This window comes from Tiliqua scincoides, chromosome 9, assembly GCF_035046505.1.
Source record: "Tiliqua scincoides isolate rTilSci1 chromosome 9, rTilSci1.hap2, whole genome shotgun sequence".
Taxonomy (NCBI): domain Eukaryota; kingdom Metazoa; phylum Chordata; class Lepidosauria; order Squamata; family Scincidae; genus Tiliqua; species Tiliqua scincoides.
Genome location: NC_089829.1, coordinates 16,483,916 through 16,496,945, shown reverse-complemented (window position 1 = coordinate 16,496,945; position 13,030 = coordinate 16,483,916). Strand labels below are relative to the sequence as shown.

Below are 13,030 nucleotides of genomic sequence, written 5' to 3'. Positions count from 1 at the left end.
CTAGAAGACCATTTATTCAGCCCTGGAAATAACTAGGCCCATGAAATGACTTCATCATGTAACAGATGAACATGTTTAGTCCCCTCCCTCTTTCAAACTTCTAGCATTTTGCCAAAATGTTTCAAGGCCTTCTCTAAAGGTATTGCATGCCTAGGAAGCCACCTGTTCCCCGAAGGTGTCTTTTAGAACCAATACTCTGCTCAATAGTAGGGGGGAGAGCTAAACGGCTTCCTGGGCAGGGAACCACTGCAGAAGGCTTTCTTATGAGATGCAGTAAACCAGCCATAGCCCAAGCAACAGAACTTCACAAGTGTTCATGGATTTGGTTCTAGAGAAACAGAGCTGGGAAGATTCAGATGTGGGAAGGGATCTTATGTCAGCCAGATGGGGCACACAGATGGGGAAACGCACTGCAGAAGAGCATATCACTGGGTCACAGACAGGAAAACCAGGCAGAGATAAACACAAGGCTTGGGCCACCACCTTGTGGTGGGAAGGAGAAATGGCTGCTTGGCTATTCCACTAAGCAAGGCAAGGCAGCACCCCCTAAACAAGCTCTCCTCTCTGAAACCGATAAAGAAGCCAGGAATTTCACATGCAAATGAGGTAATTCATACCATCAGCAGGTCTCTGCCCCTTCAAGTCAGCTTTCCACCAACAAACACTGGTCCAACTCCATCATTCCATAGCCTCTTCAAACATATTATTTTTTTTAACCTTCAGCAGCAAAAGCATTTCCTTCATTGTCCTCTCCAGTAAGGGACCAACACACAGTTGGAGATCAAGAACAGAGCTCAGAATTGCTTGCACACGCTGGATGCGCATACCCACAAGGGCTTCAGAGTCGCTTCCTCCTCACCAAAACGGCTCTTATTAGGACAGCTCCCACACTGCAGAAGATGCCCACTGACTCAGAAGCCAAGTCAGCCACTCCTCAGTGGGACTGACTATCAAGTAAGAAGGAAGAGAACTATAGCTCAAGACTCCTTTCTTATAAGTCAATCCCAGCCATTGACCTGGGTCTTCCCAACCCCTCATTTTATCTCCACAACAGGTTTGTAGGTTAGGTTAGGCAGACAGTGCACAACTGGCACAAAGTCACCCGGTCTGGGGACAGACTTCATCATGCAACAAATTGAAAGACCATTTACAGTATTTCTTTTATGCAGAGGACCACAAGACAAGAAGCAGAAGCAGGGGAACTATCTGGCATGAGCAGTACACAAGGCTCTTCACATGACCCTCAGCCCAGACTGAGGTACATCTTGAAGCAGAAGGGAATAGGCAGGTCTCAGCTCTTCAAGGATTTGCATGTTAGAAATTCTCAAAGCAAACGCTGGCTGCCCAAATTCCAGTGATGTGCAGACCCATCTGAGAAAGGTCAGTAGACACATATGCCCGTACTCGGTCAAAGCAATGCAAACGCCTGGCTGCAAATGCCTGGTTGACTAACCCAAGCAATGCCTGGCTGACTAACCCAAGAGCCACCCCAAACGAAGTCTGGAGCAGGAGAGAGAGTGAGCCACCAGTTTTCTCAACCAATCAGATCTCGGCACATCTATTCCATGCCCACCAGGGTCTACACACCTGAAGCACATTTCTTGGTCTGTCTTCCCTGCATACTACAAAAACCTTCTCAGAGAAAATGCTTAGCTATTTATCATGCTGCAAGAAAGCACTCCAATTGCTAATCTATGTATTATTGTTAATTGCTAATCTATGTAATCTAGATAGATACTTCTATCTAGATATGGCCCCTCCTGACGGAGGAATTAAGTCAGATAGAGGTTAAAAGAGAAGATGTTTCAGACCTCATTGATAAATTAAAGATCAATAAGTCACCGGGCCCTGATGGCATCCACCCAAGAGTTATTAAGGAATTGAAGAATGAAGTTGCTGATCTCTTGGCTAAAATATGCAACTTGTCCCTCAAATGGCCTCCAGAAGATTGGAGGATAGCAAATAATAATACAGGTATTTCACGCCTATCTTTAAAAAGGGAAAGAGGGGGGACCCGGGAAACTATAGGCCGGTCAGCCTAACATCTATACCGGCCTATATCTATAGTAACTCCTGCTAATTGGGTAAGAGGCACTTTTTCAAGTGGGTGCTCCTTTTTTTAGCAGGGGGAGAGTAAGTGGCCCATCTCACCCCAGCAGTGTCTGTTCTAGTGGCTGTCTGCTGGTATTCTTTTGCATCTTTTTAGATTGTGAGCCCTTTTGGGACAGGGAGCCATTTAGTTATTTGATTTTTCTCTGTAAACAATTTTGTGAACTTTTAGTTGAAAAGCGGTATGTAAATACTGTTAATAATAAATTATAATAATACCAGGTAAGATGGTGGAATGCCTCATCAAAGATAGGATCTCAAAACACATAGACGAACAGGCCTTGCTGAGGGAGAATCAACATGGCTTCTGTAAGGGTGAGTCTTGCCTCACGAACCTTATAGAATCCTTTGAAAAGGTCAACAGGCATGTGGATGCGGGAGAACCCGTGGACATTATATATCTGGACTTTCAGAAGGCGTTTGACACGGTCCCTCACCAAAGGCTACTGAAAAAACTCCACAGTCAGGGAATTAGAGGACAGGTCCTCTCGCGGATTGAGAACTGGTTGGAGGCCAGGAAGCAGAGAGTGGGTGTCAATGGGCAATTTTCACAATGGAGAGAGGTGAAAAGCGGTGTGCCCCAAGGATCTGTCCTGGGATTGCTGCTTTTCAACCTCTTCATAAATGACCTGGAGACAGGGTTGAGCAGTGAAGTGGCTAAGTTTGCAGACGACACCAAACTTTTCCGAGTGGTGAAGACCAGAAGTGATTGTGAGGAGCTCCAGAAGGATCTCTCCAGACTGGCAGAATGGGCAGCAAAATGGCAGATGCGCTTCAATGTCAGTAAGCGTAAAGTCATGTACATTGGGGCAAAAAATCAAAACTTCACATATAGGCTGATGGGTTCTGAGCTGTCTGTGACAGATCAAGAGAGAGATCTTGGGGTGGTGGTGGACAGGTTGATGAAAGTGTCGAATCAATGTGCGGCAGCAATAAAGAAGGCCCATTCTATGCTTGGGATCATTAGAAAAGGTATTGAGAACAAAACGGCTAATATTATAATGCTGTTGTACAAATTGATGGTAAGGCAACACCTGGAGTATTGTGTCCAGTTCGGGTCGCTACATCTCAAAAAAGACAGTGGAAATGGAAAAGGTGCAAAAGAGAGCGACTAAGATAATTACAGGGCTGGGGCACCTTCCTTATGAGGAAAGGCTATGGCATTTGGGCCTCTTCAGCCTAGAAAAGAGGCGCCTCAGGGGGGACATGATTGAGACATACAAAATTATGCAGGGGATGGACAGAGTGGATAGAGAGATGCTCTTTACACTCTCACATAACACCAGAACCAGGGGACATCCACTAAAATTGAGTGTTGGGAGAGTTAGGACAGATAAAAGAAAATATTTCTTTACTCAGTGTATGGTTGGTCTGTAGAACTCCTTGCCACAGGATGTGGTGATGGCATCTGGCCTGGACATCTTTGAAAGGGGATTGGACATGTTTCTGGAGGAAAAATCCATTACGGGTTACAAGCCATGATGTGCATGTACAACCTCCTGATTTTAGAAATGGGCTATGTCAGAATGCCAGATGTAAGGGAGGGCGCCAGAATGAGGTCTCTTGTTATCTGGTGTGCTCCCTGGGGCATTTGGTAGGCCGCTGTGAGATACAGAAAGCTGGACTAGATGGGCCTATGGCCTGATCCAATGGGGCTGTTCTTATGTTCTTATCTAAAAAATTTTTTTCTTTACTCAGCGTGTGGTCGGTCTGTGGAACTCCTTGCCGCAGGATGTGGTGACGACATGTGGCCTGGATGACTTTAAAAGGGGATTGGACAAGTTTCTGGAGGAAAAATCCATTACGAGTTACAAGCCATGATGTGTATGTGCAATCTCCTGATTTTAGAAATGTCAGAATGCCAATGCAAGGGAGGGCACCAGGATACAGGTCTCTTGTTATCTGGTGTGCTCCCTGGGGCATTTGGTGGGCTGCTGTGAGATACAGGAAGCTGGACTAGATGGGCCTATGGCCTGATCCAGTGGGACTGTTCTTAAGTACATCAGTCAACAATTACCCAGAGCCAGTAGTCTCCCAAGAAACCACTCCCAAGAAACCACTCTTTCAGCTGAGCACAATCTAGCAAGAAATTTACATGCACATACAAAACAAGAAGAATATTTTAAATTGGTAAAAACTTCTAGGCTAATTAGTACTGAACCTGAGAAAATGTAACTGCTTGAGATGTGAAAGGGCAATTATTCGCTCACCTTTTATTTCTGCTCTAAATGAACTGCCATTTTCAAAAAAAAAAATTAGAAGTAGGAATGTGTAGAGAAAACACTGTAGGCCACTGAATCATGAGGTAAAGCAGGTTATTCATGAATCAGACAAAAGCATTGTTCCTAAAGGGTACAGACACTAGCTGCCGTCTATGCACCTAAGTCAAGGAGCTTAGAACCCATATGCCAAGAGACATTTTAGCCCCTCAGGTATAAAGAGCTTGCTGTTAAGAATGGAAACAGCCAAATCCAAGACACAGTTGCACCCCCCCCCCCATTTGGTGTTTTCCCAGCAAGGCACTGAAAGACCTCAGCCCCAGTTTACGCAGCACTGTGGAACTCAGAAGCTGACACACCTCAGAATGGTAGAACTACAGTACCTTCCCATGTGTATCTGGTGACATAAAGGTCTGGAAACATGACTAAAAGACTGAACTGCAAATCGGGACCTTTCCAGTCTTACTTCTGCCATGAATCCTTGCTAGGCTACCTTAGGCAAGTCACTCTCTAATAAGTTTTAGCCTTCCTTGCCTGCAATATTGGAATAAATAATGCTTCCTCACCGTACATGGCTGTTGTCAAGAGTGCATAGGGCAGCCTAATCAGGAGGAGGAAAAAATCATCATTACCACCCCACCAGCCGGAGCCTCTTAAAAAAAGCCTAGACCAGCCATTTTCAAACACTGTACCATGGCACATTGGTGTGCTGCGAGAGATCCACAGGTGTGCCACAGGAATTTGGGGGAAGGTCAGTTATTAGTATGGCCAATGGGGGATGTGAGTCCCACAATGGCAGCATGGTGTGCCTTGTCAATTGTCAAAAACCTGATGGTGTTCCTTGATAATTTTAGTGTCTTGTCAGTGTGCCATGAGATGAAAAAGATTGAAAATCACTAGACTAGACTATGCTTTTCCTCCCTCACATGTGCATTGCTTTCAGAAACAGTGTAAAACTATTTTACTCTAGGAGTAAAGGCCATGATAGGAAGCCTGGCATTTCACTGCACCACGAGGCAAGAGATACTGCAGCCCTGCTTTTCCCCACTCCAATCCATCATACTTGCTTGGGTATAGAGAGGGGGGTTTGCGACGGATGTGAGGACCGCATGGTGACTTGCCTGCCTGGTGCGAAGGTTGCGGACATCACTTCTCGTCTAGACAGGCTAGTAGACAGTGCTGGGGGAGAGGTAGCGGCTGTGGTGCATGTCGGCACCAACGACGTGGGCAAGTGTAGCTGGGAGGTCCTGGAGGCCAAATTTAGGCTTTTAGGCAGGAAGCTGAAAGCCAGGACCTCAAAGGTAGCGTTCTCTGAAGTGCTACCTGTTCCACGCGCAGGGCCAGCTAGGCAGGCGGAGATCAGGGGTCTCAATGCATGGATGAGACGGTGGTGTAGGGAGGAGGGGTTTAGATTCATTAGGCACTGGGGAACGTTTTGGGACAAGCAGGGCCTGTACAAGAGGGACGGGCTCCATTTGAACCAGAATGGAACCAGACTGCTGGTGCATAACATTAAAAAGGTGGCAGAGCAGCTTTTAAACTGATCCCTGGGGGAAGGCCGACAGGAGCCGAGGGGCATCCGGTTCGGAACTCCTCATCCCTATGGGATGAGGATGGGGAGGTTAGAGAACAACAAGACAAAGGCAGGGTAGGAGAAGAAATTGGGAAAGGTAGGGTGATGGGATGTGATAGACGGTTTGGCACAATGAGAGGATGCGGGGACAAAGGAGCGAATAAGCAGCCCATCCTGGGGCATTCCATGTATAAATGCTTTTATGCAAATGCCCGAAGTCTACGAGCAAAGGTGGGAGAACTGGAATGTCTGGTGACAAGGGAAAATATTGACATAGTGGGCATAACGGAAACCTGGTGGAATGCGGAGAATCAGTGGGATACCACAATCCCGGGCTATAAACTCTACAGGAGGGACAGGCAGGGGCGTGTTGGAGGTGGGGTGGCCCTTTATGTTAAGGAAGGGATAGAATCCAGCAAAGTAGAGATTGAAGGTGGGTCCGACTCCACCGTAGAATCTCTGTGGGTTAAATTACCAGGCTTGTGCAGCGATGTAATACTGGGGGCGTGCTATCGTCCTCCAGACCAGAAATCTGATGGGGACCTTGAAATGAGGAAACAGATCAGGGAGGTGACAAGGAGGGACAGGGTTGTAATCATGGGGGACTTCAATTATCCTCATATTGACTGGGTCAATTTGTGTTCTGGTCACGATAAGGAAACCGGATTTCTTGATGTGCTAAATGACTGTGGCTTAGATCAGCTAGTCACGGAGCCCACCAGAGGACAGGTGACTCTGGATTTAATATTGTGCGGTATGCAGGACCTGGTTAGAGATGTAAACGTTACTGAGCCATTGGGGAACAGTGATCATGCTGCGATCCGTTTTGACGTGCACGTTGGGGGAAGAATACCAGGCAAATCTCTAACAAAAACCCTTGACTTCCGACGGGCGGACTTCCCTCAAATGAGGAGGCTGGTTAGAAGGAGGTTGAAAGGGAGGGTAAAAAGAGTCCAATCTCTCCAGAGTGCATGGAGGCTGCTTAAAACAACAGTAATAGAGACCCAGCAGAGGTGTATACCGCAAAGAAAGAAGGGTTCCACTAAATCCAGGAGGGTGCCCTCATGGCTAACCAGCCAAGTTAGAGAGGCTGTGAAGGGCAAGGAAGCTTCCTTCCGTAAATGGAAGTCTTGCCCTAATGAGGAGAATAAAAAGGAACATAAACTGTGGCAAAAGAAATGTAAGAAGGTGATATGGGAGGCCAAGCGAGACTATGAGGAACGCATGGCCAGCAACATTAAGGGGAATAATAAAAGCTTCTTCAAATGTGTTAGAAGCAGGAAACCCGCCAGAGAAGCGGTTGGCCCTCTGGATGGTGAGGCAGGGAAAGGGGAGATAAAAGGAGACTTAGAGATGGCAGAGAAATTAAATGAGTTCTTTGCATCTGTCTTCACGGCAGAAGACCTCGGGCAGATACCGCTGCCCAAACGGCCCCTCCTAACCGAGGAGTTAAGTCAGATAGAGGTTAAAAGAGAAGATGTTTCAGACCTCATTGATAAATTAAAGATCAATAAGTCACCGGGCCCTGATGGCATCCACCCAAGGGTTATTAAGGAATTGAAGAATGAAGTTGCAGATCTCTTGACTAAGGTATGCAACTTGTCCCTCAAAACGGCCACGGTGCCAGAAGATTGGAGGATAGCAAATGTCACGCCTATTTTTAAAAAGGGAAAGAGGGGGGACCCGGGAAACTATAGGCCGGTCAGCCTAACATCCATACCGGGTAAGATGGTGGAATGCCTCATCAAAGATAGGATCTCAAAACACATAGACGAACAGGCCTTGCTGAGGGAGAATCAACATGGCTTCTGTAAGGGTGAGTCTTGCCTCACGAACCTTATAGAATCCTTTGAAAAGGTCAACAGGCATGTGGATGCGGGAGAACCCGTGGACATTATATATCTGGACTTTCAGAAGGCGTTTGACACGGTCCCTCACCAAAGGCTACTGAAAAAACTCCACAGTCAGGGAATTAGAGGACAGGTCCTCTCGCGGATTGAGAACTGGTTGGAGGCCAGGAAGCAGAGAGTGGGTGTCAATGGGCAATTTTCACAATGGAGAGAGGTGAAAAGCGGTGTGCCCCAAGGATCTGTCCTGGGACCGCTGCTTTTCAACCTCTTCATAAATGACCTGGAGACAGGGTTGAGCAGTGAAGTGGCTAAGTTTGCAGACGACACCAAACTTTTCCGAGTGGTGAAGACCAGAAGTGATTGTGAGGAGCTCCAGAAGGATCTCTCCAGACTGGCAGAATGGGCAGCAAAATGGCAGATGCGCTTCAATGTCAGTAAGTGTAAAGTCATGCACATTGGGGCAAAAAATCAAAACTTTAGATATAGGCTGATGGGTTCTGAGCTGTCTGTGACAGATCGGGAGAGAGATCTTGGGGTGGTGGTGGACAGGTCGATGAAAGTGTCGACCCAATGTGTGGCGGCAGTGAAGAAGGCAAATTCTATGCTTGGGATCATTAGGAAGGGTATTGAGAACAAAACGGCTAGTATTATAATGCCGTTGTACAAATCTATGGTAAGGCCACACCTGGAGTATTGTGTCCAGTTCTGGTCGCCGCATCTCAAAAAAGACATAGTGGAAATGGAAAAGGTGCAAAAGAGAGCGACTAAGATGATTACGGGGCTGGGGCACCTTCCTTATGAGGAAAGGCTACGGCATTTGGGCCTCTTCAGCCTAGAAAAGAGACGCTTGAGGGGGGACATGATTGAGACATACAAAATTATGCAGGGGATGGACAGAGTGGATAGGGAGATGCTCTTTACACTCTCACATAATACCAGAACCAGGGGACATCCAATAAAATTGAGTGTTGGGCGGGTTAGGACAGATAAAAGAAAATATTTCTTTACTCAGCGCGTGGTCGGTCTGTGGAACTCCTTGCCACAGGATGTGGTGCTGGCGTCTAGCCTAGACGCCTTTAAAAGGGGATTGGACAAGTTTCTGGAGGAAAATCCATTATGGGGTACAAGCCATGATGTGTATGCGCAACCTCCTGATTTTAGGAATGGGTTAAGTCAGAATGCCAGATGTAGGGGAGGGCACCAGGATGAGGTCTCTTGTTATCTGGTGTGCTCCCTGGGGCATTAGGTGGGCCGCTGTGAGATACAGGAAGCTGGACTAGATGGGCCTATGGCCTGATCCAGTGGGGCTGTTCTTATGTTCTTATGGGTATGTGAAAGTGCAAGATGTAAATTGCTGCAGTGGTCCAAGTGGCTCTGGATAGTTTTGCAGCCATTTGAGGACTCCTGAACCTACTGATTGCAAATTAGGTGGCTTGTAGTCAAGGGGGAGCAGAGACCTAGAACACCTGTGACAACAGGCGCAATTATGAGTGCTCAGGTGCTGCCTTTGAAGCTTAAATGAGAAACATCAGGCTCAACAAGAAGCAAGTTAATAAACTCACCCAGGGGCACATTATTATGTTTATAAAGACCACTGACTTTCTCAAGGACTTCCTAAGTAACAGTATGGAGCTCATGTTACAATAAGGCAATAATCTTAAGCAAATTTACCTGCAAACAAGACCTACAGAATGGGATTTTCTCAATAAGAATTACTAAACTAGCACTCTTAATATGCATTTTACATTTATTTTGAATTTTTTAAAAAATTCGGTTTTATACATCTGTTTTAAAATTACCTGCACTGGGCTCTGTGCTGATCAATATTTTTGTAAATGATCTGGATGACAGGGTGTTTATCCATTTGCAGACAAAGTCCTGCACATAGTACAAAGAAATCAGAAGCACAACTACAGAGTGCGAGAGACCTGATGGTACAGCGCACATGAACCTAGGTGTCTCATGGTGCAATTCTACGTATTCTCGTCTGCACAGGCTGGCAGACCTGGGTTCTGCATTGGGAATCCCCGTAAACCTGGGATTCAAAGACTTCTCCGCCTGTCATCAGCTTCCCACTGCCTTGTTTGGCCCTGCCCTGCCCTGCCCTGCCCTGCCCACCCTTGTCACCACCCTCCCCAGCTCTGTTTCATCCCCTCCTTACCCCTCCATCCCCTTCCTTACTTAAAAGGAAGGAGCCCAAAAAAGACTATGCCCCCCCCCCGGATAAAATTCCTCTCAGTGGCCCTGCATCCAAGCCTTTGCCCCCTCCTCACTCCTATGGGAGCTTTGTCCTGTCCTCTGGGCAGTGGTCCCATGTCCTTCTCTTGCCCTGCAGGAAGCCTGAGTGCCTCTGGGCATGCGCGGAATGGCTTTATTGTGCTCTCTCTCTCTCTCTCTCTCCAGGCTTGTGCAGATGGGCCTCCAGGCTCTGGTAAGACCAGGCTCTGGTAAGACCTCTGGGCATGTGCAGAGCACCTTTCCCTCCCTTGTGCTGGCTCTGGGGGAAGAGAGGGCAGGAGAACCTCTGGGCATGTGCAGAGCACCTTTTCCTCCCTTGCCAGGCCTGTGCAGGCTCTGAGAGGGCGGGGGCAGGAGCGCCTCTGGGCACGAGCAGAGTGCCTTCCCTGCCCCCCAGGCCTGCGCAGGCCCGTGCAGAGAGCCAGGCAGGCGACGCTGGGGGAGCGGGCCGGGCTCACCTTCGAGGCTCTCGCACTGGACGAGGTTGAGGTAGTCGGCCTGCGTGAGCACCCCGGCCTTGAAACCGCGCACCAGGCCCTCCAGGTAGCCGCTGTCCACGTTGAAGTACAGCTCCGGGAAGCAGGACACCAGCATGACGGCGGCGGGGGCTGACGGGGACCTGCCGGGCTCGGGGGGCGCCGCGGAAGCGGCTGCGCGACGTGGATCACGTGAGGAGGCCTCCCGTCGGAGTGCGCCTGCGCGACGCCGACACCCCTGGTGGCGGAAATGTCTGAAGGGACCGTCCTCCACTTCCAGTGTCCGTCGCCTTTCGCGCTCCGGGTGGAAACGGCGCTGGCGTCGAGGGTGCCGGTGACTCAGTGGGCACTGGGCTCCGTGCCCACCAGAGCCGGGCGCCCGCCTCCGCCCGCGCCTCCGCGGGGAGACCTCCCGCCAGGGCTCCCCTGGAGCCTCTCTGCCTGTCAGGGGCCTCCCCTCCAGGCTGGCCAGCAACTGCAGGAGGCAAGGCGGAGCCCTGCAGGGTGCCAGTCCGTGGCCTGCCTAGTGTGTCATGAGCCTGTGGAACTCCTTGCCACAGGATGCGGCGTGTTGTCCTGTGTGCCCCTGAGGCACCTGGGGGGCCGCTGTGGGATGCAGGAGGCTGGACTGGGTTGGCCTCAACCACCGGGGCTCTTCTTATGTTCCTGTGCAGTTAACCTGTGGAACTCGATCCCACAGGATGTGCTGTGTTGTCCTGTGTGCCCCTGAGGCACCTGGGGGACCACTGTGGGATGCAGGAGGCTGGACTGGATGGGCCTTTGGCCCTACCCAGTGGGGCTCTTCTTCTGTTCCTTTGCAATTAGCCTGTGGAACTCCTCACCACAGGACGTTGTGTTGTCCTGTGTGCCCCCCCCAGGCATGAGTACAGGAGGCTGAACTGGATGGGCCTTTGGCCTGATCCAGCGGGGCTCTTCTTATGCTCCTCTGCAATTAGCCTGTGGAACTCCTCACCACAGGATGTTGTGTGTTTCCAGTCCATTTTCCAGTCCAGGGTGTGAAAGGAGGAAGAGAAGTGGCAGAGGTCTGTAGCTTGGGGTAATGCGGCTGGTGGCCTGCTGGTGACCCCAATGCTTTGGAGGGACACCTGCTGCCTTGGCCAGGCTCGTGGATGAACTGGCCCTAAAAGTTGTTCATACTTGATAATGTGAATGACTACACTGTGCATGTGTGGACACACTCCGGAAGTTGCTGGTAGACAGGGGGGCCTGGCATGCTGTGCTCCATGGGGTCACAGAGTCAGACATGACTGAACAACAACAACACACTGTGCATGACGTGGTGCTTTATGCTCCTGTGTGCGAATTTTGTATGCATGTGCGGAAGAGACAAGGTGACTCCAGCCCTCTCTGTGGAGCATGAATTAGTGTGAGGTGAGGGGCTGAACCCTAAGAACAGCACACTGAGCAATTTGTGCAACCTGTTCAGGCATCAGCAAAGTGGCAGTGGTGGGCCAGGACCAGGCACTATTTCAGTACACGAACTAGTTCAGTAGTTCATAGAGGAACAGGCCTTGCTGAGGGAGAATCAGCATGGCTTCTGTAAGGGTAAGTTGCTTCACAAACCTTTTAGAATTCTTTGAAAAGGTCAACAGGCATGTGAATGTGGGAGAACCCGTAGACCAGGGGTGCTCAATAGGTGGATCGCGATCTACTGGTAGATCGCGAGGCAAAATGAGTAGATCGCAGAGTGCCGACCCCCCCCCCTTTCAGGTGCCTCTGGGAGGAAAAGCCGGGAGTAAGGCCCATTGTACTCAATGGGGCTTACTCCCAGGTAAGTGTGGCTAGGATTGCAGCCTCACAGCCTAATCCTAGGCATGTCTACTCAGGAGTAAGTCCTGTTATACTCAGTGGAGCTCAAGGTACACCAACATACATTGTACACATAAATGTTATATGTTATGATGGCGCGAACATTGTAAAAAAAACTCTGGTAGATCTCCGGGCCTTGCTGGGTTTCAAAGTAGCTCTTGAGACAAAAAAGTGTGAGCACCCCTGCCGTAGACATATATCTGGACTTTCAGAGGGCGTTTGACACGGTCCCTCACCAAAGGCTACTGAAAAAGCTCCACAGTCAGGGAATTAGAGGGCAGGTCCTCTCCTGGATTGAGACCTGGTTGAAGACCAGGAAACAGAGAGTGGGTGTCAATGGGCAATTTTCACAATGGAGAGAAGTGAAAAGCGGTGTGCCCCAAGGATCTGTCCTGGGACCGCTGCTTTTCAACTTCTTCATAAATGACCTGGAGACAGGGGTGAGCAGTGAGGTGGCTAAGTTTGCAGACGACGCCAAACTTCCAAGTGGTGAAGACCAGACGTGATTGTGAGGACCTCCAGAAGGATCTCTCCAAACTGGCAGAATGGGCAGCAAAATGGGAGATGCGTTTCAATGTCAGTAAGTGTAAGGTCATGCACATTGGGGCAAAAAATCAAAACTTCACATATAGGCTAATGGGTTCTGAGCTGTCTGTGACAGATCAGGAGAGAGATCTTGGGGTGGTGGTGGACAGGTTGATGAAAGTGTCGACCCAATGTGCGGCGGTAGTGAAG

The 13,030-nt window shown here is 49.2% G+C and overlaps 1 protein-coding gene across 1 annotated transcript in view; it reads right to left on the bottom strand.

The window, feature by feature from the left end:
* ATP6V0D1 (ATPase H+ transporting V0 subunit d1) overlaps positions 1-10,695 on the bottom strand; it is a 31,743-nt gene extending 21,048 nt beyond the window's left edge. The window contains exon 1 of the mRNA XM_066637125.1: positions 10,448-10,695. Coding sequence (XP_066493222.1) covers positions 10,448-10,583 — 136 coding nt within the window. The 5' untranslated portion in view covers positions 10,584-10,695. The remainder of the gene's footprint in view (positions 1-10,447) is intronic.
* Positions 10,696-13,030: the final 2,335 nt, after the last annotated feature.